At 41.4% G+C, this 27123-nt stretch overlaps 1 protein-coding gene across 1 annotated transcript in view; it reads left to right on the plus strand.

Annotated features, from left to right (window-relative positions):
- The window catches only part of RSPO3 (R-spondin 3), a 64788-nt gene extending 43700 nt beyond the window's left edge, over positions 1-21088 (plus strand). Inside the window, exon 5 of the mRNA XM_009682867.2 lies at positions 20037-21088. Within this exon, the coding sequence (XP_009681162.1) occupies positions 20037-20230 (194 nt within the window). The 3' untranslated portion in view covers positions 20231-21088. The remainder of the gene's footprint in view (positions 1-20036) is intronic.
- Positions 21089-27123: the final 6035 nt, after the last annotated feature.

Below are 27123 nucleotides of genomic sequence, written 5' to 3' on the forward strand. Positions count from 1 at the left end.
GAAGTTGAGATTAGAGATAGGATATTAGTCAGTTAAGTTGCTGCTGTCTCAAGTATTCAAGCACGTTTCTGGAATGGCTACACAAAATGAGATAAAACAAATGAAGAGGTGGTTTTTTTTTGTTTTTATCTGCTAGTGTGTCACAGAGGCTGGCAAGATCTATTATAACTCTTTTCCTTTTCCCTCACTGGATATGAAATTAGAAGTTTTAATGGGAGAAGGTGCTAGTTTTTTCTTAGGATGAATGCAAGTAAATGGGAATAATTAGGTTGCAGATAACTCTACTAGCCTAAAAAGGTTCCTCTAACTCACTCTTGCGCTAAATTAGTTGATCGCAACGTGATCCGACATAGCAATTTCCGTATGTTTCACATACATGCTACGTTTGTAATTCAGTAATTCATTATAATTCATTTCATAATTTTGCTCTTTTAAACCCATGATGACCAGTTCTTTTCAGTCTGCAAGACTGTATGATTTTAAATTCTAGTTTCTTCTTCTTCCTTTCTCTCCCTCCTACTTTCTGTTCTGCACCTTCAGTACAGTGTAGTATTACTTTTACCTTTCTACACTTAGCATCTTCTTGGTCCTACCTTTCACTGATAGTCATATTTAGACGACAGGATAGTTATACTTAGACAATTGTTTGTTGCAGCTATGTCCATAAATGGCAAATGCATTTTTTGATGCACTGCAAAGGCATAACTTGCAGAGCATGGCAAACATGGCAAATTACAAAATAATATTTATTTATTTGCCTCAATAAACATGCTCTGGCTAAGCACATGTCCCTTTGGGCTGCTGTCTGCAAATGAGCATGAGATTGACCTTTACTGGCCAAAAGACAAGTATCAAAATTGCATACAGAAGTATTTGTGGGGGAGGAATTGCTTCTTTTCATGCATAAGTAATTCTGCCAAGGCTCTGCATCCAAATGGAAGAAGACCTTTATGATAAGACTTTCCTGTTCAAGCCCAGCTAACCCCCATAGAGTAGTCAGTTTCACATGCTTTCGGAGAACATTTTCTGATCAGTCTGAAGAGACTGAAAACACTCACCAAAAGACTAAGCAGGTAGCTGCAAATGAGGAACATATCTTAGGAAGCTGGATATTATGCAAGCTAATAGGCTACGCTGGTTAAATAATCGCATTGTTGTAAAACACATAGCAATAAATTTCAATTATTACTTGATTATATATTGATACATCTGTGTGTCAGTGGCATTTAGATGTTCTAGGGAGAGATCCAATGCTGATTGTGCTGAGTTCTCTGAAAAAGCAGACCAAAGAAAGTTCCTTTTACTAAGAAGCAAAAATGCAAGCATTTAGACATGAAAAGCTATCAGAATCCATACAAAGAGCATATTAATTTTTCACTGCAGAGCGTAGTGATTGTCAGTTCATATAATCTGAAAGCAGGATTCTATTATGAAAGGAAGAGGGACAATTTTACCCCAAATTCTCAAGAGTGCTTTCAAACAGTGGAAGAGACACCTCCCTGGAAGCAAAGCAGGTTGTCGGTTGATGGTTTGTGCTGTAAGGAGAATACAGTTGTCATACTGTGATCTTTTTTTAGTGTGCAGCAAAAGTAAGGGAGAAAGCCATGTCTTTGAGATGAGTAGCTGAACTCCAGATACAGACCGGCAGAGACAAGGGAATCAAAGGAATGGAATTTGCTTTTGAGCAGTTTTAATGACCAAAGTGTATATATTTTTGGGAACTTTTAAAGCTAAGCTTCTAGCCTGTCTTGTGCTTACGCAAATACAAAAACCCAGGTTTGATTTCAATAGCTAGGAAGGTTCAAATTCAGGCCAGCTCTGCTATTTCTTTGAATTAGTTCCTCCATCCCTTATTGGTATATGTGCACATAATGCCTTCAACGCATTAATCAGATCATGTCTGAAAATGTTTTCAATTGGCTACAGCGTGTTGAAGGAGTCCTATCAGGCTTTCATTACATTTCCAAAACCACCACTGAGCTCAAAATCCCAAGCCATTCATGAAGATGTTACTTTAGCTGAAAACAACGTAACTTAATACTAACAAGCTTAAAATATTAAGCAATAAACTAATTGTACTCACATAACTTAAACTCACTGCACAACCCACCCTAAGTTAAACTAACTCTGATGCCATACAGACATATATATCAATGGAGCACAGAGGGCTCTGCAGTCTAAATTGAGTTCCGCTTTAGCACTTCTCATGAAGAAAAGGTTCTGCAGTTGATCTTCTGTTTGGGTGCACTGCTTTCATTAATATTCAATTAGGCTATCCCAATCAGAACAGAGAAAGAAAAAAAATCCTTAACAGAAAAGAAGAGAACAGATGTAGAAGTTGTATTACTTTTGAAAGATGTATGTGGAAGTTGTGTCATTGCTAATCTTAACGGGAAAACTTGCATTTGATAAGGTTAGGAATTCATTTATAGTAGTGAAAGAAGCCATTTAAAATCAGTGGGAGTTTCACCTCATATTTGAATAGGTTTTTTAATCATGGCATATAAAATCAAGGTTTTGTGATCTTCACAACACAAAAAGCCATGTAGCCACATAAGCCTTTCATAAGTTATGTGCCACATCAACACATTTATTCATGTAGTAATAATCATTTCTTCCTGCAAATGCTGGGCTGATGAGTCTCTGGAATAATTGCTTGTGCACTTTGTAGAGCTCTGTTGTCACACTGCACAATTTGACCTTTGACAGTATTTGGACTGTGTTAAGACAAGATCCCAAGTGCACCATCAGGATTTTTTCTTTGTCATTCAAAATAAAGATGGGTATGTGCTTTTCACAGAGAGAGAGGGTTTGCTATCTAAGAATTCATACAAGGAATGAGTAGCTGGGAGTTTTCACTCAGCCTCTGTGGGTGCACTTAAGCTAAACATTAGTGGTTTGTGTCTAAGCAAGTTCTTGAAGGGTCATGTTAATGGTGGTATGTGGCACCTGGGAAGGGGGATTCATGTCACTGTAAGATATATTCTAAGAAGGGCAAAATGATTTGCCCCCTGAAAGTGCCTGTTTCTTTCCAATGACTATTAAGGACAGCCTCCTGCGAGTTATGTGGACCTGCTAACTTTTCATGTGTTTAGAACTAAATGGTACGTTCCCCTCCTCTGCCTTGTAATGACCTGAGAACACTGCAAAAGCTAAACCACAGTTCACCCAGGCTGACTCTGTAAACATGACAAGTATGTCCCAGGGGAGCTGTGGGGTCAGCCAAAGCAAAATGAAAGTAGAGGTGAAAAACACTTGTTCCTAATATTCATTCCATTAGATGTTGGCAAAATCAGGATAAGAGCACTGTTTTGTTGTGTGTATTAATGAACGTCTAGTAACGGCTGGATACCTGCTTATCTGGAGGTGAATTGTCCTTTACAGAACAGGCTATAAGTAGGCTGTCCTTATCTGCTCCACACACTAATGATAAAAGTATGTTCCCAGAGAAATGGAAGCCCAAACCCGGCCAATGATTCCCCAATGTACTATTTTTAAATGAATTTTTCTGATTAAAAAAAAAGAATTGGAGGAAATTCTGGGTATTTTTGGTACTGAGTATTTTTACTTACCAGTATTTAAGTCTTAAGTATAGGTATATTGGAAAGGAAGATATTCCAGTCACAGCTCATCTCAAAAGTCACATCCTCTCCCTCATGTATTGTGGCATTTAAAACAAGAACTTGAACTCATGAACCAGAGAGACAGCACAGTGCACAGTTCTCTAGAATAACTGTGAGAGATGGGGTGTTCTCTGTGAAGGTCACTAGTGTGGTTATGGTTAATGACCTTACTCCATGGTAGGTCACAGGATTTCAGAAGCTTCAAAATGAACATGAAGCTAATTACTGCATCCTTGTGTTTATATATTGCATACGCCAATGGGTCATAACGCTGGCCTTTGTGAATCTGAGCTACTATAATTGAGGGATCTGTCTTGTGAAGAGTTTAGCTGTTTATTTTCTGTTTGCTTCTGCCAAGAGGACCTCTCATTTCCTTCCCTTGCAAGGCTTTTGACTCTTTAACTTTAACACATTTCTAGCCTCTAAGAGTAGCGCTGTTGAGACTAAGAATCCACTATTTGCAGAGTCCACTAAAATGGCTCCCTGGGCGTACCTCAAGCACCATCAGGGCACAGAACGCACAGTGCTATCCACTCCCACAGGCCTGCAGGAAGAGGCACAACCTAAAAAAGAGATCTAGGTGAAAAGGTTGAAGAGGAGAAAATGCGGACCAACACGAGTCAGAGCAATCTGTGAATCCAACGTAGCTCATAACAAAGGATGTACTGGCTGTAGAGGTCAAAATCTGAAGAGGTAGGAAAAAGCCACTTTTAAACTGTCAGCCATTCAGACCAACTTTTAGGGGTATCCAAAGCCTAAGGGTGCAGATAAATATATACAAGTTTTCAAAATTTAATCACAGTTAGGCACTTTTGAAAGGCTTATTAGGTTCCGCTGCACATTGAAACATTAAAATCTGAACTAATTAATGGTCAGGCTGTGTTTTGCTACAAGTATCTTTTGTTTGGTTGTTGGTATCAACCTAAATTCTCATCGTACGTCACAGTTCTGACAGGCATGTGCACATTGTGCACATGCTGTGTACCCCTGCACATACAGCATGTTTGGCTGTGCACTTGTGTAACTTGCCTACGTTGTAGTTTCTGAATAATATGTACCTCAACAAAAAAACAGGTTGAAAATGGCTGTAGCTATATACCAACCTGTCAGGTCTTCAGATATACAGAAGGTTTTAGCCTAGCATGGTGCTGGGATGACATTGTCCCCATACTTCTCTGGACATGTTCACCTCTTCTGCTGCCAGCTCCTCTCTTTTCCCCTCCTTTCTCCTCCCTGTTCTGGCAGGCCTGAGAGCAGATGGGAGGTCGCTCAGCTGCCCTGAGATCTTCTGCAACACGTTCTAAAAAATGTGCTGGACACACTGTGGGTAAACAACATTAACCTCATATTAATGGAAACGGTAATTATTTTAAAGCTTGGAAGAGTGTAGTCAATTGCTTCTGCAAGGGAAGTGAATCAGAAAAAGCTTATCGCATTCTTCTATTTAGACATGGACCACATGAGAGCTGTTTTCCCTGCATCACTAAATCAAATGAAGGATTGAAATCAGCTCTTTTTCTATATCCGATCTTCCCTTCTGGTACCTCCTTGTGCTCCAGAATTGGCTAATCTATCTAATGTATCTTTTAGATGCCTGAGCCCTGCAGGAAAAACAGGACTGAAAACAAACCTCTCAACCTCTTCCTCCACCCTTCCACAGTCCCCATCATGTACTCAGTCAGCATCAAATTTCCAACACATCTCTGATATCACCCTTTCCAAACAAAAGTGTTTAGGATTGAGAGGACCAGCCCCAGACTTAGAATATGAACTCCACAGCTATGTCTACACTGCTAAAGAAAAGCAGGCAAAGGTCCAAGCCTTGATCACAAGGCCAAGTGGCACCAGCTGGCTTGCAACCCAACTAGTTGGGGCTATTCTCTCTGTAGCAGATGTGTCTGGGGAAACAGAGATGGTTGTTGCAATCCAAAAAGAGTCCCGGAACGAACTAACAGGTATGCAGTGTAGATACTTAGGGGTTTACTTGGTCCCTGGCCTTCTTTTCAGTACAGGTGTACCTTACCAAACCATGGCACGTTTACCTTCAGTGCCGTCACTTTGCTGTGCTTCAGGGAGAGGAAAATGAGTAACCATGGCTATTCTCTCTTCTCAGATGCAGGGCATAGACCATGCGTGAAACAGCAGAGTATCATTCTCTCCTGTCCCATATCACTTCCTTGGTCTGCTTGTACCTTCTTCATTTATCCATCTCCTTCTCCACACTGATCTTTCTATCACTTCTCCCCGCTGACATTTCCAAAGCTCCTGCCCTAACTTCTAGTAAGTAATGGAGATTTTTCTGAGGGACACGCTGGTCACAGCTGAAAGAAAAATTAGCCTCTTCCAGGCTGATTGCCACGGCAAGATATCTTGTCAGCTTCTCCCCCTTGACTTTCCAGAAGACCACAGCAATCTGTTTTCTCATCTTTGGGCAGTATTACCACAGAAGAAAGATGAAGGGAAGAGGCTAGATTAACAGCAGGGCTCACCTGGCACTTTCCATCTGGAGAACTAAACCCCTTACCATTTCGGCCTGTGTTTCCTGGAAAGAAGAACAAACGCAAGAGAGAAGTTTGCTAGTACATCTATCAAATTTAGTCCAAGAATGCAAAACATTTGGGGTATGTGAGCTACAGAGTAAATCAGGCAGTGGATGTTTCAAGCCTAATGGTGACACATGCAGTACTGTTTAATCAGTTAAATCCTGGGCTGTGGAACACTTCCATGTATAGCAATGCTGTTATAACACTGTAAATCATGAAGAGAAATGGCACTCATTCACTATTGTATTAGCTGCCATTCTTTTAGAGGGCCTGATCCAAGACCCACTGAAATCCCATTGACTTTTAAGAGTACTTTGGATCTAGCTGTAAAGAAGGGATTTTCAGCATTTCTTTATAACAAAGTGGAAACAAAGAAGCACTTTCTGGCTGCTGTTTCTCCTCATCTTACTGGATATTTGTCTGTTCTTCCCCACCCAGTTAGCTCTGTTTGCTTTTCTCCACCCAGGTCTCTGCATTTCTAGTCTCCTTGTCTCTTCTCAGCACATACCCCTGCCAGCTCGGACACCTGAGGTAGCCTTTGATTTGCTTAGGCAGACACCCTCCAGTTTTCCTCCAATCTCATAGCTCTGAAAAAGAAAAACTTGCTGCCATAACTTTTCATTGTAAAGGTCTAAAGGAGCTTCAGAATGTTTCCAACAAGATGATAACATCCAATGCTATTATCAGAGATCATAAAGACCAGGAGAGAGGTTGTGGGAATCTCCATCGTGGAAGATTTTTTACGAGGTTAGACAAACATCTATCTATTGGAGACAGTCTAAGTATAGTAGTTCTGCCTTGGAGCACAGCAATGGACTAGATAACACTTTGATAAGCTACCCCACATTTCTAAAATTGCTACAAAATTTCCATAAAATTCTTTCGTGCCAATTGCCCTCTGTAAGACTTCCCCAGAGATACAGCACACTGCACAGCTATAGAGCACAGATCCAAGTATTTCTGTCCATAGATATCAGTACAAAGCCTCCTGTTGTCTTTACTAGGCTCAGAGTTTTATTTGGGCTTGAATCAAGGAATTGAAATCAACTTTCCTTCCCGTTTGTCCAGTTTAGGCATTTTGCATTGCTGAGCTGTCTGTCATGTTCTTCACGCTTTGCCTTCATCAGCTTTCAATCATTATCATAGAATGAGTACAGAGCCAGATTTTCTTGCAAAAAATTTCAGAGAGTTTGTCATGCAAATTCGCCAGAGATATAAGTTGCCACCATTCTGCCAACGAAACTAAGATGGGCAGATGAGGATGTGGCCTGTTAAGGGCGTATTGCTACATGCTTAGGCCTGAAAAAAAGAAAACTGATCTCATTTTAAGAACTGCTACAAATAGATATTACTATTCACTAATTTCTGTTGAAATAATTTTGCAGTGGCAAGAAATTACAGGGGAGAAAAATCTAATAAACATTTATCATTTAAAAATTAAGGGTCCATGCATTTGAGGCAAAATTCAGAAAAAATATTTCCTAAAATTTCTATTTTCAGTTATTTGAAGTACTAAATGGCAGTAAAAGAACAAACTAGTGATCCGTGACTGAAACACACACAGGTGATGTTAAGGGTAAAATTTAATGAACAGCTATGAATTTTTTTCTACTGATTTTTGATTTCCAAGCAAAATGACCCAGTAGTGAAACTTCTCGATTCTGATCTAATCCTCCTCAATAACTACAGCAAACAGTAGCCCCAGTATAAAGATTTACAACTACAGTTATGTCTCTGCTTTGTTCTTAAGCATATATTTACTTCTGCCCATTTGCTTTCTGAAATTCTCTCTCCCATTTGTCATCTGAAGAACTCCATTTAAAAGGAAAACAGGCTTCGGACATGAAACACAGCTACATTCCTGAAACATGAGATGAACAACCTTTAATTCACGCAACCTTTCATTTACAGTAATGTTTAATGGATGGTCCAGTGTCATTATGGACAATGCCTCTCCCTGTCATTACCCTACAGAAAGGTCTAAAACATTTAAACAATTAAAGGAATACTGTTTCAGGCTCTATATTCTTCCCCTCCCTCCCTCCCCTCTCCCCATCACCCGTTCTGACTGCCCTCGTTCTAAGTGCATAATCCAAATGCTGTACTCTGCAAATTGCACTTATTGTTGGCTTCAAGCACAGAAGGACCCTTCTGAACACTTTTTATACAAACCCTAACAAGGTCAGAGTTGGAAAAATCTCAGCTGGTGGACTTGGATCCCATGAGCTCGTGACCATTTATAATTAATATTAGTGAATGGCAGACAACAGATGTTTATTGCCTAAGTAGAAATGTGCATTGCTAAACCAGAAGGATTTAGTTTAAACCCAGAGGAACTAACTTTATTCCTTGTATGGATGTGGGTGGTGGGAGAGAACACCAGTGGATGAGCCAGCCACCACTACCTATAAGGATGAGCAAGGAAACAGTACTCTGTAACGACACACCCTGAGCTCTCTATTCCATTGAAGCATGCTAGTTGGTTCTTTAAAATGTTAACCGAAGTCAGGAGGAGTCCTGTTCACTTTAGTGGCTTCGATTTGCACTAGTAGTGCTTTTGATCTGTAGATCCCAAAGCACCTCTCAAAGCTAAGGAAAAGTTATCTCCATTTTACAGATGTGGAAGCTGAGAAAATTATATAAAGACTTTATTACTAAGCACATCAGGAAAAAAAAGTCCTCCACTGAGACCAAGGATCACATTTCCAGCCACAAAGCATTTTACGTTGTTGGATTTTTTTTCCCTAGTGCTCTTAAATCAAACCAAAGCTATGACGGACAAATCTCTTAAATATCTGACATAGTCCTCAGTCCTGGAATCTCCCTATAATATGGTTGTGGAGTTCAGGGCCTGTATTAATATGAAAGAGTCTCTGTGTTAGTACAGCATCCCTCTGAACACCATGGCAGATATTCAGGTTTAAGTCAGATACAATCTCTGTTTTCTAATTAAAAGCAACTCACTGTTTCAGAGTAGATAAATTAACTTTCTGTAAATACAGATACCAGGCACACAAAAAGTGCATGAACAATTTTAGGTTACTTTTTAGAGTTCACGGTTGGGGTAGGGGTTTGTTTGCCTTGGACTCTTTGCACAGAACATCCTGCTCCTTTTAGTATCTTACTACAGTATGCGTGCATCAATTGTCTGCTGTTTTCTTATCCTAAGGCGTCTAAACTGTATGACAGTCTACAAAGTATTTCCCAGCATGACACAACAGACCCTTGCAAATTTTTTATTGGTTTTAGTCACAATAGAGTTGCTTTCAGATGTTATAAAAAAGTGCCCTAGCAAAAGCAGGTGAAATTCAGATTTGAAGAAATAGTGAGTGGTTTCTTTTTGAGTCTGAAAGTGCTTAGAGTGGGAAGGGAATTGGATAGTTATCTGGTTTTACAAAAAAAACATGTAACACACTATTTGACTGATGTACAGTGGACTTCCTCAGATGGTGGCAGGAGGGGGCTGGAAAGAGAGATTGCTGGTCCCCAGAATCCCAGTTTTCAGAGGTTAGAGAAGATCCTCGCTTCTCGTAATACATCATAATACAGAAAATGTCACTCGCTCGACTTCTGCTTTGGGTTCCCTCAAACCTTTTTGTAGCCCTAGAATTCAGCTCCCATCACGAGCCCTGCGGTATTTCTTGTGCACACCCCACGGGCATGCTTAAAAAGTGGAAAGCCTGGAATTATCATCACCTTATTGGCATTACTGTAGCACTCTTATGATTCCACCCAAGCACCAAGCAGGAAAATAAAACACCTACAGCAAGTTCTGCTGGGTAGCCATTATATACTGTTGGTAGGAATTGGGTAGATGGGACGCATGGCAGATCTGCTGGTGGGGTGGCTAATGGGTTACAGACTTTTCTTAGCACTTCCTGGTCCTGTGTGTCACAAGAGGCTGCTTTCTCATCGCAGCGGGGGCTGATCTCATCTAACCTTTGGGCCCTCTAACATCACTCATGTCAGATCTAAATGGTACGGTGCTGGTTAGTTTAGAAAGCATATTAAATAAAATGGATTCAAGTGTTGCATTGTCACATGGAATACACTCATTCTTCACATTCCGCTTCAGACTACTCATAAAGCTGACTGCTAATTTCAGTGTGCAAAGCCAGTGTTACTACAAACAGCCCTAGACTCACAGATCATTCCCAGAAGGACTGAAAAGGAATAAACTTATCACATTCTTGAAAAAAAATGAAAGAGCCTGGACAAAATTTACACAATTTCTATCTGTGATTCATTTTCAATTGAAGGCTCTCAGGCAATGTTAAAACAATTGCATTTGATTTTTTTTTCATGCACGTACTCCATGACCTCTTCTTAGAAACCTTTGGAGTTCACATTTTATGGGGCTCAATTTTCCAAAGGAAAGGAAAATACCAAATTATCAAAGTCATCACATTTCCCAGAAACATGTTGATTTCAATGAACTTAGAGGGGAAAGCAGACCGATTGTGAAACAACTTTGCCTTTGTGTTAAGCTCCTGCCTAGTATTCTTCCAGCTTATCTGTTGAGTTGGGCCCTGGTAACTCACCTGGCAGGCTGAGAAGGACTCAAGCCTGAAAGCCCTGAGATCCTTTTCACAGGATCTTGGTCACCTCAGCTTCCTAGGGATCAGCTCTGAGTCAGTTTGGCATGGAAAGCTCTTGAGCCTTTTTCAGAGGCAGCCCAGAAGTCTTGGTGGTCCCCCTCTCCCTAGGTTGCTGCCTAAGTGGTGAACTGCCAGGTATCCTCTGAGTAGGTGAGAGAACCTCTTCAGAAGCACAGGGAAATGGTTAAAGTGAAATGTCACACCACCCTTTTTGAAACTTCGGGTCCTCTTTTTTAAGATGAGTCCCTGCTCTGTAGGATGTTTCAAAACCTGTCATTCCACTTAGGATGAAAATGTATTGGGAAATTCCTGGAGAGGGGAGGATCAACGCTTTGGCAAGCTGACATAGTATATATATAATCTTGGAGAGGGGAAACAGAAAGAAACATTTGCTTTTCAACACCTTGTTTTGAAGAGCATCCTCGGAAGCAAATTCTCCCTTCACTTACACCAGACACCAGCCTCAACGACCTGACTGTGTCTGAGCAAGTACAACAGAGGGCAGAATCTGGCCTCTGGCAAATTTAAATAATAACACCCTGGTTCTGGGTTGATGATTTTGCTGAGTGGATCCATCAGGCGCTGCCTTCCCCGTGCATATTAGTTACTGACAACTATCTGATCAATCAGTCAGGTTGGACTGGATTACCTGTGAAATGTGCATGGACTCACATCCACCTGTCAGCACATGTATCACTCCATGTGGGAAAGCAAACAAACTTAGCTTAGAAGAGATGGGATAAGTGAACCATGCAAAGGGGGGGCCAGAGCTGTATCCTGTTGACTTCTCCATCTTCCTTCCTCACCTTTCTGGAACACCAAGAAACTTAAAGAGACATAAGGAAAGGGCTCCAAGTGGAATCGAAGGCCATTATCTATATTAGTAAATGAAATGCTGCCAGATCCCCAAGTTCCCTGGCCCTGATGCCCATTGACACGGTCAGGCTGCATTCATACTACTAAACTTTCTTTGTTTCCAAAACAGAGTGGTCTCATTCAGAGTACATCTCGAGAACTGTCCCTGGCCCTCGCTAACTCTAAAACATGCCTAGGTGTTGTCTGGGACTAGCTCTAGCCAGGGCTATGCCAGGGACCTTCCTAACAAGTTGACATTATAGATGGCAGGAACCGTCCTCGGCACTCTTTTAATGAACTAGTGCAGATATAGTTAGGAGTATATCTAGACTACAGGTCCTAGAAGCAGTTCTGAACTCTCAGCTACATATGAAAGCAAGACTTTCTCCCTTCCCTGCTCTCCCAGCTTCACCTCATTCACCTTGGTTTCCTCATAAACAAAACTTAGCACCGCTTCAGGCAGTGAGTGCCGGTCCAGCCAATTCTGCATTACCCATTCTTGACCCTGTCTGCAGAGAGGTCATGTTGGGAACAGACCTGCAGTGTTCACAGCGTGGAGATTTTGCCTCACACATTAATAACAGTGCTCCATGGGCTGCTGCACTCAGACACTGCTCCTAATTTACAACTGGAGTAGAAAAGGTGATGGAAAGCTACCAGACGTTAGAAAGACAACTGCCCTTTTCAGACTTCCAACCCAGCACTGCTATGGTTTACCTGAGGTTCTGAATTACGGAGTTATATTTGTGTGCCTGTGTTTGCATATAAACACACACATAAATGTGCTCACAAATGCACACACATGTAAGACTAACACCAAATGAAGGACCAGTACTGAGACAGGAACTGCCAATTCAGTCCAAATTTAAGAGTAACTAGGATTAGAAATTCCACTTCAGTGTCAGTGCTAAAGCAGCAGCACAGCCCAGAACCAAGCTGTGCTTCGTTTAGGGAGAAAAAGCATTCTATATTGTCTGTTTATGGACGCACCAAAACATTTGGATTATATTAATATTTTCAAAATTTACAGGTTGTGTTAATGTGATTAGTTTAAGTAGAGCCAAAGAAAAAGTCTTCTTTTGTTTATCCCTCCCTTAAAACCATTTTGAGTGCAAATTTGCTAATGCTAAAGAACCAGCTTTCTTTGGGAGTTTCTCCTTTATGCTATTGTACTAGAAAGAGTTCAAATGTCTGCTGAGGCACCAGCATCTGTCTCTTATCATGTATAACTTTTCTTGATTATTTCTAGAGAGGCAGACTAAACATGCAGCTCTGACATAATGCAGCATCCCATTTTTACTTCTGGTTTGTTCAAAAGCCTGCACCAGCTGAACTAAGTCTCTAAAAAGGGCTGTATTTATGACCTCAATCGGGGCTAATGGGAGGACTTAGAATATTGGTGCCCGAGAGGACAATAAGCTATTATATAGATTTATGCCAATATTCTGAAGCTGTAACAACAGGGTGAGATTTTTTGGTACCCAATCACTACAATCTCTATGAAACATTTATATTGTCCTCTGATTCTGTGAGTCTTAAAAGAAAGTTATACAGTGGATCAGGACTCACATCTACCACTTCCCGTCTTAGAAGAGATGTAAAACTCAAATCCTGTTCAGATGTCATTAATAATAATCTCAAAAGAGGCTCGGCATAAAGGTCTGAGAGAAAACACCACTTCCCTAAATTCCAGCGTGGTGTATGTCACTTCCTGTCCTAAAATATGTGAAGTAATTTTATGCACTGTTAAATAACCATCACTTTCCTTTCTTTGGAAACTTTGTTCAGATTTTATAAGCTGTATATTCTTATAAGATCAAAACTATCACGTAATTATAAAATTGGTATTGTTAGCGCAACATTAGTCCTGATTAAAACAAGGCTGCTAACAAACTCCCTTAGTTCCAACAGACAACTACACAAGGAAATAAATTCCCTAAGGCTCTGTTTTGCACAGACGGCAGTAAATGTCTGTGCAAACAGCAAACAGAATTCATTATAGAAATCCTCCTCCTCTACCTCCTTCTTTGATCACAGGATATTCTTGTATTTTCAAGCACTGACAATGTGTGAAAACACATGGCACAGGAAAGACAGAACCAACCTACTTCTATTGCAAAAAGGTCATCACAGGACAATTAAGCTAGGGACTCGCCATATGCCTTGCTCGAGAGCTCAAGAGTGTAGCAGTGTCATTTCCCAAGCAGCCCATGGAAGAAATGATCCTTTCTTCCTTCCCATGCACGTAACGGGACACAACATGTTCCTTACCTGTAACAGCAGCAAATTCTGACACCTTCTTTCTTGGTTTATTAATCTGCTTGGTCTCCTCGCTTCCTAGTTTGCCTGTTTTATGTAGCAAATAGCTTTTGGTAGGCCTAATCTGTTCCTGTATTTAGATACAGTTTTCTCATTCCCCCTAACACGCCTGCCTCAGTATTGTCCCTTTCTTGAAAGGGGCAAGCAAGCGCACACTTCATAAATAAGAAGCTAAATTTTTCTAATGAATGCAGTTTAGGAGTACAGATTCTATTTTCAGAGGCAAATGAAATTCAAAGACCCTAAATGTCATGGAAAGACAGTAGGCTTCAGGCTCCTACATCACCTAGAGCCTGAATCTACAGAAATATTTCTATTTTCAACAGAAAATAAGCACATAAATATGAGTTAGTCACTAAGGCTCTGATGTGGTTGCTTGACTGTGTTTGTACCATTTGAGCTATCTTGAGATGTCTAAGACAGGTATCACACAGGACTGTGGATATGACACAAGCCTTAAGACCTGTACCCTTTTGGACTGGGTCATGGAGGCCAGGTAGGCTATCCTTATGCATCTCAACAGCAGAAGCTATGCTTAGACAATTTAACTGCTCCTTAAACACCTTTGGGTTCCTTTAAAATTTTTACCAAGATCCACTTCAGCAGTCAGTGCATCTTCAAGAGGGATAAATAAGGACAGGAAAGGCATTGAGTCATGTAGCACCTGGGAAATTCTGAAATTGTTGACCCTCACCATTCTGTTCACCTGCAAATCTAGTGATTATAAAATGAGGCTATCATAACTAGGAAAACAATGATCACTGATAAGAAAGCTATGCTGTTGCAGCTTCAAAAAGCCTTAGCAGATGAATCAATTGCTGATGGCTTGTGAATGAAAGGTTAATGTCCTTTGCATCACTGGGCTCTTGGGGGTCCTGAGGCTTGTTATCTTGGCAAGCAGTGTGAATATATATTACTGCTTGTGCTCCACAAGAAGAAAAGGGTCATGTTTCTTGGAAATGAGAGCGATCTACCTATCTGAATAATATGAAGTGATTGGATTATAGGCAGAGCTGTAGTAAGTAGCTCTGGAGCTTAGGGCATGCCCCGGTTGCTGGTATCTTCACTCAACACAGCTTCTTCATCAGGTTCTCCAGATAGCATAGTGAGGAAGGGGCAACACCTCTAAGAGGACTAAAATAAATCTCTCAGAAAGGAGTGGAGAGAGAAGGTGTGAAGAAGTGGGGATGTGAATTGGTGGCACTTAGCTCCCATTTTTTTGTCCACACACCTCACGGACTCCTGTAAGCCCTGCTGCTGACAGTGTCCCAGCAATAGTGAAAGCTCTCAGAGGTCAGCTGAGGTTGTGAGGAGTGTGAAAGAACACTATGGCACGTTACAGTTGTGGCTTGCGGTCTTTTATTATAGGTCTTCAGTTTATTACAGTGTAGTGGGGAGGGTTTTGTGGTCCCTGGTGACATACATACACAGTAGAAATGCCAGGACCCTCCCAGACAGAGACCTGCAGTCCTGACGGAAGCAGTTCAGTGCCTCCTCTTGCCCCTTCTGCTCTTCCAGAACAAATGTCCTCATGGGATAATCTCTCCAGCAGAGGTACAATCATCCTAAATGCCTGAGGCCAGTTTCTCACCCCTGTCGGGTTTCTGGCAGACCCGTCTTGTGACAGCACCCACCAAAGCAAAGCACTTTGCACAATCAGATCCTATGGCTTCCTACGGTGACTAGAGGTTTAGGTGCACACGGAAGGGAAAAGTGAGCAGGTACGCCGCTCTGAGTAATTAGAGCTGAGTATAATAGGGTGGAACTAAGTGGCAATGCCTACAGTAGATGAACTTTTCAGTGCAGTGGTTAGTTCATGTCAGTCATGATTTTTTCAGTATATAACACTCTCACATGATACTCTTTAAGCATCAAATTCTCCCATACCATGACCCCGCCTTCCTTCCTCCACTCCACAAAATAAGGTTATATGTGTAGCGGGAGCACCACATCTGAGGAGATAATGCACAGGGTTCTCTAAAATACCCAGGTTTACATATATAAAGATGTATTCAAACGTGAATTACATAAATGCAAACACAGGGATTGCTTAGCCCACGGGCTATAAATTAGATTAACAAGGACTCAGCGCCTTTAAGCAGATCTGACGTGTAGTTATATTGTTCTCTGAATTAATTTCACCATCTGAATTCAATGTGAACTACTGCACTTCTCAAAATTATGACCGGTCTGTAGATTTTTCTTCAATATAAAAAGTTGTCATTCTTACAAGTAGTAAAATATCCCCTATCTACAAGAAAAAATGCCTATAGATAAATCTTCTAGTACCATTGCCTGCATGAACTTTCTGTTCCGAAACAGAGTCTATTTTAATTCCAAATAACTACTCCATGGAACTACTCGATTCCGAGGAAGCTGCCTTTTCATCAGCAAAACGTTCTCTTGGAAAATGCTTGACCGTCTCCCGTTGGCAAGGGCTTATCCCCGCCGGTCTTCAATTTTAAAAGGGTTTGTTATATTCCTGCGCCGCTGCCTCGCGGCAGGCGACTTCGGTAACGCAGCTCGGGCGCCCCCGGGCACCGCGGGCCGCCGCGCCCCCAGCGCGGCCCGCGGGCGCCCCCGCGCGGGCGGCGGCGGCGGCGCTCCCTGCCCGAGGGACCCACCTCCCCGGCCCCCCCTGCGCCGCGGGGGGGGCAAGCCCGATTTGAGGGGCGAGCCGGCTTCCAGCCGAGCGAAAGGTGGCTCCTCCCTGGGTAGCGGGAGTACGGCGGCTCACGCCTGAACGCGAGGCGTGCCAGCCGCGCTTCGGGAAAACAAAATTTTCCCTACGTTACGTAAGGCTTCTTTCGGTAAACGTGTCTGAAGGGGAGCTCCGGGCCACGTTTTTGCCCCTTCCCCCTCATTGTTTCCCACTCGCAGTTCTGCATAACTTGAGAGGCATTCCAAAGAGATAATTTAATTCTAAAAGCATTTCTAAATTTTTAAGGGGAGGTCTGTATTTAAATGTAATACAGCCGCATGAAAAGGCATTTTTGTGTACGTATAGTGTTACATACACAAATACAGAGGGGTTTCCTAACAACAAAATTCCTCACAGGAGAAACTGAAATTTCCTGAGAATATTTTCTTCTAAGTTTCGTTGTTGCGTCATGTTTACTCCTTTGATCAGCTTCAACTTTAATCCTTTCCTTGCCTTTTCTTCTTCTCTAGATGCAAAGTAGTTCAAATACAAACTTATAACAGCCTAAGCCATGTTTACCACTTGCCATTTTACAGATAGCCATGGGTCCGTTGAAACTGCATCTCTGCTGGACTGCAGTTCAACGTGCTCTTCGGAAGTGGGGTTCAGTGAGTGTTAGGAAGAAAAAAGAAGCATTCAGGAACAACTATCAGGGAAGAAAAGAGCGAGGATTTGAGCAGAAAGAGATAGGCACACAAGAAACCCGCTTAAGCTACACCGCAATGCTGGCAGATAACGCAGCACGCTTGAATTGCTGGCAGACTCTTCCCTCAGTTCCAAACTGAACTGAGCACTAACTGGAAGTAACATTACACTGTCATATAAAAAACTCCCACTTTTTAAAAGAGTGGTGAAAGGAACTAAATAACCAGCATGGACAAAGATGACTTTGTCCATGCTGTCTGTGCTTTACTGCATCACCAGAACAACACATGTCTAGAGGACAGACCTGCTCACAAACAGCAGCAGCATGGAGATGTTTTAACCCATTTATAAAATTGCACAGAACTAGTCAGCTTCAGAGCACACCCAAAAATAAACTCTCAGGTCTTCTGAGCAGAAGAGAAGTGGGGCTGAGTTTTAAGCACTTCCAGAGATTATTTTTGCTTATCCTTTATAATGACAGCAGCCTAATTAAAACAGAAACAGTAAAGCCATGCCTGGATAAGTCACTAGCTAGATGTCAAGTCTCTCTCAAAACTTACAGCCATATAGTCATGTATATTCTGCATAGGTTCCTATACATATATATGAATACATACATCTTGATCCATGACTGAAAAGGGAAACTATTAGGTATCTTTCCAACATGTCCAAAGTATTGTGGTTGGGAAGTCACAGCTGAAGGATTTTGGCTAATCACCAAGTAAACAACAGCAGACCCTGAATGCCCGGAAGGTGATCATCCAAATAACATTTCTTCTGGGGCCAACTCTATTTACAAACCACTGGAATGAAATTCCATACTGGCATTGCAGTATGGATGCATATTATCTATTAGTAAGACATAGCATTAAAACTGGATAAGACACGTGTTCACTTCTGAGCAGAACTGTCCCCCGTCCTCCCAGTGGTGTTAGCTCTCGCTAAGCCTGGCGTGCCTATTCTGCAGGTCCCACCTGCTCACCCCTTTGCCACCCCTTAGGTGGCACTGCCAAATTCAGAGAGGGATTCTGCAGCTATCTGGGCTGGTATATTGGAGCTATATTGCAATCATTTCTGACTGGTTACCTAAAAGTCCAGGAGCCGCTTTACATTTAAAACCTTACTGAATGTCTCAGAAGCAACAGATGAGAAAGTGTGTCATGTATTTGTCCCTACTTGACTTTCCCCTGCTCTCCATTCTTGGGCAGAGATGGTCAGGAACGTAGAAGCTGAAAAATAAGCTGCAGAACTACATAGCAAGAAGAGGACACAGCATATCCTCACTTCTTAGTCTTACCTCTTGCTTTCTCCCCTTTCTTCACCTCCTCTGAATCTCTCTCTATCTGACCTACTCTGTTCTTGGAGCAAATCCACTGCTCCTGCCCCTACTGCCCCTATGACCTTCTACAGAGCCCATCAAGCTTTCAAAAACTCCCAGCTATGGTTTTGGCTCCGGAATGGCCATAGCTCTCTGTATTCAGCACCCCAAAACATCAAAAGTTATTGTCAGGTATGGCTGGGTCACCCAACATAGGTGTAGGAAAGACTAGATTGTCTCTGCTGGTATTTATCAGTAAAAAGTGTTTTTCCTATAATAAACAGAGAGAGTTTATTTTCAGTAGTGACGTTATCATGAGCATTTGACCAGATGAGTATGACGAGCATTTGGCCAGATACTCGCCCAGAAATCTCCCCGTGTTAGGGAGGCATTAAGAACACTACAGGTCAGAGTGACATTGTATAATGTAAGCCACCAGCAAGGCTGCTTTTAAAGACGTCACTGGGACTCTTGAATATAAGCTCAGTAGATGAACCAGTTCCACAAAGAAAAAATCAAATCTGTTTTAGGCTTGGGCACATATACAGATTTGAGTTAATACGTCATATCTGCATTTGTTTCTAATGGAAGACATAGAAGCATGAATGCACTTTACAAATACTATTCACAACCAATATGCAAAGTTTTAATGTTCTGAAGGGACAAGAAGCTTTACTGGAGAGGTTTGCAGCAGTAACAAAATCCTCTATATCCTACTCTTAAGAAGAACATAAAGCAACAGAGAAAAAAAGCTCGAATATCTAGCTTTGTAATGATGGTTTAGAGGTTACCTTGAGATTTGAGACACCACTTTTTATTTTGATAAGGGTCCCACACCTGTGCTAGAGTTGGCCCTTTGTCATGGAATTAACGTGCAATGCTTGAAATGCTCAGGGGTATAGGTGGGGAGAGGGTTAAGGGAAGGAAGGGGGAATTTAAAAAGACTTAGAAGCTGAGCATCAGCAGTGATAGGGGAGTAGCAAGAGGGCTAATTTCCTCCCATACTCTCACACCATTTGCTCTGGCTCCTGGCCCAGGTTAAAGTTAGAGCAGTCAATAGTTGAAGCTCTCTCTGGCTTAGGCCACAGAAATCCCCAAACCAGTTGTGTTTTGGTGGAGTACATGGAGCTGTGCCCCTGGCTGTGGGAGAGAGGCAATTAGTGTGTGAGATATTTATACCAGCTCTAAAACACCGGGACTGCCCAGGGAGATCTCAGCCATTTGCTTAGAGTCAGACTGACGAGGTGCTAGTCCAGTGGCCGTATTTAGCAGTCTGATGAGGAGTCGGACACTTCCAAACACTAGTACTACTGTTTGGTTTCCAACAGGAGGTGCTAACCCAGGGCAGGTTTTATAGGCTGTGGCAAAGCAAGTGAGTCAGAGATTTTAATAGCCTGAGGAACGTCTTCTAACGTGCCACCATTTTTATTTCAGAGAAAAAAAATAGGGAGGAGAAAAGAAAAAAGTCCAACAAAGAAGAAAGTAAGGAGACGAAACAGGAAAACAAAGGGCGAGCAGCCCGAAGACAAAATCGAGAGCAGAGGGAAAACAAAAACAAAACGCAGCCGAAGAAAAGAAAAATCCCAAATAAAGAACCAAACGTGGCACCCGTCGACACTGCACATTAACAGCCTTCCATGATTGTTTGAGTCTTATAATGCTGCTATCTCTACCAGATCGCCCTGACAGGTGCTCCAACCATTCAGGCCGCAAATGGACAATGCTACCAGTTATTATTAAACTTTAAACAACATTCCAAATACTTCCTATATTCTCCAGGCAACCATAGTTTATTAAAGAGATTGACATGAGCCAAGAAAAAAAAATCTAAAAATGGGATATTTTAAAACTGTTATATTATATGCTTCCATGCACCTGTAAAAGGCAATTAAGAAATTTTGTATATATTAATAATAGGGTATAAAATATAGCAATATAATAATGAATGACATTCAGATGAACAATGTTCTTTTTCTTTGTAAAATATTTTTCAAGTTATTGTTTAAGTATGAGGCAAGAGATATGTCTAAATCAAAGATGCAGTATCCCTTCATATATTGTACATAAATACTAAGAGGAGGAGGAAAACATTTCTCAAGAGCCAGTAGGAGTCCAAGGTTTTATAACCTGTGATGAAGCAGAATGGAATTGCCCTGTGGCTCCCCGGTCCGTGTCCACACTTGGGTGAGAAACACCAGGGGAAAGTCTGCAGGGCTTCAAAAGCTGAGGGAAAAGAAGTAAAAATATCTGCAGCTTTGAAGACTGAATCCCCGAGGTAGAAAGAGTGATGGTGCTGAGCTTGTATACGCTCTTATCTGTGGGACAATGTTTTCTGGTCTAAACAGTGGTACCGTGTGTGCTGTTCTATGCTTTTTATACCTATGTGTAACTTAAGTCTACATTTCAAATCTTCTGGTGAATGACAAACCGTATTTGTAGGAGACAATGTCGAGTTAATAAAAAACAGAAAAAAGACCATGCATGTATTTTTCGGTTATGTCTTTTTTTCCTTTTTTTTTTTTTGGCAGGGGAAAAAACACTATTTTAACCAGCTTCCCAAACATCATAGAAAGAAACGGGCACAATTTCATTCAAAACGTGTATCCAGCAGAAGAGAATTCTCATTAATGAATCTATTCATGAGTAGAATTTACAAACTTTTGTCCAACTTTACTTAAATTATTGTCCTATTTCTTTCCCTGACACAGTAGAGGTGAAAACTCCCACTCTTTAGAAGTCAGGAAAAAACCTCTGCTACCACTCTAGCTATTTCAGTGGTTAGTGATCCACTAGTGATGCACAGGTTGAGATATCTGCTGCCACTGCTCAGAAATGTATTTCACCTTTACCGAAAAATGCTGAGAAACCAACTCATAGCATTTGCTTTGTTGCCATTTGATATGTTACATTTATGCTATGCCATAGACATGCCATTTGTTGCTATATCACGTCAAGATGAAATGGAGCCCTTGCTGTTTGCTGGAAAATAGATTTAAGGACATGTCTATGTATGTTATCAGCTTTGCTTGCTTATATCAGGCTTCAAGGTTGTCATTTCCCTATTGTCCAAACTGCATATGTTTTAGTTTGTTCCCATCTGGAGAGACCCAGATAGCTCCCTGTCCTGGGAATTTAGCTCCCTCCTAGAGGATATCTAGGCTAGAGGGTAGTTTGGGGCAGGTTATGCTCCATACTGACAATATAAATGCAGGCTGCGGGGCCAAGACAGCTCCACAGTAAAGATTATCGCTTGGACCACTCAGAGCAGGGACTGGAACTTCTTCTAGCAGTGTTTGAGGCAAATATCCAAACTTCTGGCTTACTGTCTGACTTGCCAAAGCATTTCCCAAGTGTAGATTTTGTAGAGAGTAAGAGCCTGCCTAGCATGCCATGTGGTCCACATCATGTGACAGGCAAGTGTTCCTAGCCAGCTCCTGTCCCTATTCCCACTTTCAGATTCTCACAATGCGTTGGACTAGATGGTCTATCCTGGGCCTTGAAAAAGAGTGCACCCCACACCGAAGACTGAGGAAGAGGCTTCAGTGACTTTAGGAGGAAGATACTAATCATCTATCTATCTACTTATCATCTATCCTGCATCTGGTGATGCAGGATAGTTTCCTAAATCTTTGTAGGATTCCTTAAATCCCTTTTATCTCTGTAAGAACTCTCTCTCTTAATGATACGTTTACAGATAAAATAATCTAATAACATGGGTATTCAAGGTTCCCATGGTGCTTGTCTGCCTCTTTCAAGAGAATTAGTCAAAACTTTGTGTAATCACTCCCGATGTACATGTGTTTTATTTTTGCTGGTGAGAAGAACTAAATGCTAAAGGCTGAATTTTACAGAGATGAGTGTCATGCACGTGCAATACTCATCACATACGATGGCGTCTGAATAGATGAGAGAAAAAGCAGGGTGTACTGAATGCCTGTAGGAGGTATCTAGCAGTGGGAAACTTGAGTGGGGGTAGCTATCTGTGGCTTCTCAGCTCCATCCCCATTCAAGCAAATTACCTACAACCTCTTCCACATTGAACTGGTCAGTCTCCCACTGCCTTCCCCAAGCAGCAGCATTTACCTCCCTCCATCTGCACCTTTCCATCCTCTTGGCAGCACCAGTCATGGAGAGGTTGTTGTCAGAGAAGCAGAGGGAGTAGGACACATGCTCAGCCCTGATGCTCCAGGTGATGCTGAAGGGAGGCAGAGAGGGAAAAGGGGAAATCTTGCTACTGCCTGACTCAGACGTTGCCACCCAAAGACAAAGTGGTGGTTCTGTGCTGGAAGGCGTTGGCACCACAAGAGAAAGAATCATTCAGTGTTACAAACTCTCTCTTGCAGCTGCAGGAACCCATCTCTGGGGTTCTGGTGGGCTGAAGGGGATATTCAGCTGCTCAGGAAGAATTTACTTCTCAAAAAGCCATTCCTCCTAGATGTTGGTCCTACCTAGATTCAGCAAATTAGACCAGTTGGACCATATGTATAACTGAACCTGGGGGAGCTTTGTCTGCACTGGATGCAACTCTTAAAAAGGACCAGTAGGATTGTGCCTTTCCCAATGGCGAGCGGGTTACAGATGGGAGACTGGCTCTTGATAATAGCACAAGCAAAAATGATAAAAATAAGAGTATTCAGAGGGGAATTATAAAGAGGAAACAGAGCAAAACAAGCAGCTAAACCAAGAATGTCCCTGATCTCTTTGATTCCCTGCTACATTGTTGGGAGGAGCCAAGGTAATGCCATTACCTGGCAAAAACAGAAGGCTCGCAAAGTAGTATCTCAGGAGCAACATACTGAATGAAAAAAGAAGGTTAAAGGAAAACAAGAGAATTTAGGAAACAAATGGGAGCTTTGTTATACACTGCCATATAAACCTTTATTACAAACTCCAGCGTGCCTCTCCCTTCTTACGCAAGTGGCAGCGACAAGAAAGACAGTTTGTCTTACCAAGAACAGGACTTGGAATGCTGTGACCTTTCAGCAAGGGATAAAATTTAAGAAGAATTTGGCTTGTAGCAATTATAACTCATAGTAGTAGTACCTGAAAATCATGATACAACTTTTTCTGGAAATGATCAATGAAGCTGCTGACATGTTGTTTCCTCCCACGTAGGATATTGTTTGATAATATTTCCTGTAGCCATGGTGAAGCAGTAAAAAGTACATCCAGCTCATGCGGGCAACGAAAAGTATCTCCAGTCCTGGCACTGCAAGTAGACTACAGCGATTGTAGGTAAACTACTCCATCGGGACTCCCAAGAAACTGAAGAAGAATATGGATCTTTGTAGATCAAATATATTGCAATGACGCTTATTGCCCATCAAGTAATAAACAGGTAAAATGGGAGCCAATGATCTTACAAGCTGAGTAAGAGCTAATGGTGAGTCATACAACCTTACTGGAGAGGATCTAAGTAAGTACTGCAAGTAACTATGGATAAATCTGTGTGAAACTCCCTTACTGGTGATCGTTTCCCAGTTGCAAAATACCTCAAATCCTTCTAGGGTCAGTTTTAAGTAATTTCCTGGGCAGCACCCTAAAAATGGTTACGAACAACTTTTTTCAAAATAGGAGCTAAATTAAAGAGGTGTCTATTGTCAGACTAATTCATACTGTGTTAAATTCTAAAGGATAATTCTGGAAATAATATCCTAAGAATAAGTTATGTTTAGTAGATAAACATAAATGAGGTGCTATTCTGAGATTTAAGTTGTTCAGGGAATTATAACCAGTAACAAGGAGGCAGAAAAGGGCAGAGGCAAGTGCTGTGACCCAAATGACAGACTTTCAGATTTGTCAAACCAGCCTGTAAACAGTTCTCTCACCTGGATCCATGTGAATGAAGACCTGGAAAAGGGAATCCAGTGTTAAGGTGTCGTAAACAGTTGAAGGTCTAACTGATGAACAAACCCTTCATCAAATTGGCCTGGTAGCTTTATTCAGAGCCACTGTCATACCAAGCAGAGTCGCAGACTGATCTATACACTAAACAAATGACGCTCTACTCAGCCAGGTTTTGATACACCCTGTAGCAAAGTGGCAGTAGAAAGTCCGCCTGTTCCATCAGTAGCAGGGAATCAGCCATCCCTCACAATGAAGTTTTGTGTCATACCCTCTACCAACTGCCTCTGGATATCTGTGGCTGTTATGCTACTGGGAAACCAGCACAGGAATATTGTTATTCATTCGGAAGTATTCCTCTGTAGCCCTCATGAGTCACAATGCCATTGATTCTAGCCAATTGCGTTTCTGTGGTTTTACGTTCTGAAACCTATTGAAAGCTTAACTTTATGATGCAGCATGAATGTACAATGACTCGTGTAACTAATTGCAATGCAGTGGTGTTATTTTTAGAGATGGCATTTGTTTCTGTTTGCGTGGTTCATATGAAGTCACATAGGTTAAAAAAAAATCTGCATAGCATGATCTGACAGCTGATTATGGGAATCACTCTTTACAGCAAGATATTCTGCAAGTTAAAACTGTAGTTTCAGGCTGGCTTAAATCCAACAGGGGAAGCTTGGGTAGTACTGTCACATTTTCGGGCTCAGATCTGCTACTTCATTATCACTGATTAGCACAAAGCTTACCTAGTAGAGAGCTTGCATTTCTATGCAGCAAGTGTACTCTGCAGCTACACATCTTCAAACAATTCTCTTATATGGCCTCTTGTTAAAGGGGGATTAGATTGTTCCTGTATTTTGTGATAAACTGGCATCATTTAAACAAGAGCTAAGTCAGTATGTTTGTTCACCATCACAATAAGCTGTCTCTTCCTTACATCTTTCTCTCCTAATTCAGCTGTCGTATTCCCAGGGGATTTAGGTCTGCTCTTTTTAGATCTAGAATGTTAATTGCATTTGCCTTTGAGAAACACCAGTACGTACGTGTTGATCAGTTTGCCAGAGACATTTCTGTTTTTCATGGCTGAATGAAGTGTGTTGATACTATTTGCTAGTGCATTTCAATTTACTAATAACATCCATATCAATCCCTCATACTAAAGACAATCATTCAAAGTCTTAAAAATAAACTCCCTGCACTCCTGCAGAAGGCTAGTTGGAAGTGCATCTTACCTGAGGAACATTTGTTAGCCCTCTTGTCTTTTTAGATGTAAAGTTGAGAATGACAATGCATATGTCAGCAACAAATTAGACCTTTAAGGATCTTTGAGTTTTGCCACATGGTGTTCCCTTTTAGAAATTAGTAAATATTTCCTAGTAATCTAAAATGCATTTCAGTTCCTTGTGGCTCTGTTTCAGTGTCAACCTTACCTCATCCAACCTGAGCGGTTCTTGGAAAGGTTAATATAAAAGACATAGTCTTTTCAACCTCGCTATCTCAATATATACGCAGGTCTCCACTTATGCTGTGCATGCATCTAAATTACTGCATCCTCCTTAACATAGGTAGCTCCTGTAAACTGATTTGTTTTGTGTTTGGGTTTAACCATTCTCCTGGCTTTTTTTCTTTTCTTTTTTCTTTTTTTTTGGTTATATATGCATGCCTTATGATTTCCCTTTCTCTAACTGAATTTTGAAGCTCTGGTCACTGCAATCACAAGAGAAAAAAAAAAAAAAAAGAGAAAGCTGTTTCACCTTCACCTCTGTTCTTGTTCCTTCCTTCCTTCCTCTCCCATTTGCATCCTGTGTGTCCTTTGCTTCCCCCTTCTTCTTCACTACCTGAGCTACCTCATCTTCTAATCCGTCTTCTTTCTTGGGTATACTCACAAACAAATCTAGCTGGTACTTGGATGAGAAACCTCTCCACACTTGGCTCCTGAGTGATTTCATTCTTTTGCCCTCCTTTCACACCTCTCTCTTGCTTACATTGCTTCAGTTTTTTCTCCTTGTGAAGGCTATGAGGCATAGTGAAATGAAACAGTTTTACTACCAAACTCTTGTAATCAAGGAGTCTCAGCCTGGAGGAAGGCAGGTAGGGTAAATAGCCTTTACTGGATGAAACTGCCAGCATAACGATTTCAGGAATCAGCACTGTGGAGGCAGAAGAAGATCTGTGGAGGCAAAAATAAGACGCAATAAAACAAAGACAGGCGGGAAAAGGATTGTCAGTTGGTCCACCGCCTCTAAAAGGGTGATGTGAGCAAAATTAAACTAGCAACAGTAACTATTTTTCCTGTATAAAGGGAATAAAGGGAATGATTCCAGAACAAAACCAACACGTTGCAATTCGTTTAGTTTTTGATCTGCCTATAGGAAGAAAACAGAGAAGAGACAAAATAATACAAAGATGGGAACTGAAGGGTGGCTGGCTACAGATAAACAAAAATCTGAAAAAATACTGTCACTATTATTTAATCTGTGCAAGAAATAATCTCTACTGATAGTAAAAGTATTCCTGGCTAATGGTCTACTCCAACTTATCTATGGCTAAGCAGGTTAATAAATATCTAAAATGTTGCCACAGCCATTTTCCAAGGGAACTAGTATAGCAATCAGTATCTACTAGTAAAACATATATCCTCACAAAACATGAGATTAAAGAATTGCTTTTGTGA

This window comes from Struthio camelus, chromosome 3 (assembly GCF_040807025.1).
Source record: "Struthio camelus isolate bStrCam1 chromosome 3, bStrCam1.hap1, whole genome shotgun sequence".
NCBI classification, from domain to species: domain Eukaryota; kingdom Metazoa; phylum Chordata; class Aves; order Struthioniformes; family Struthionidae; genus Struthio; species Struthio camelus.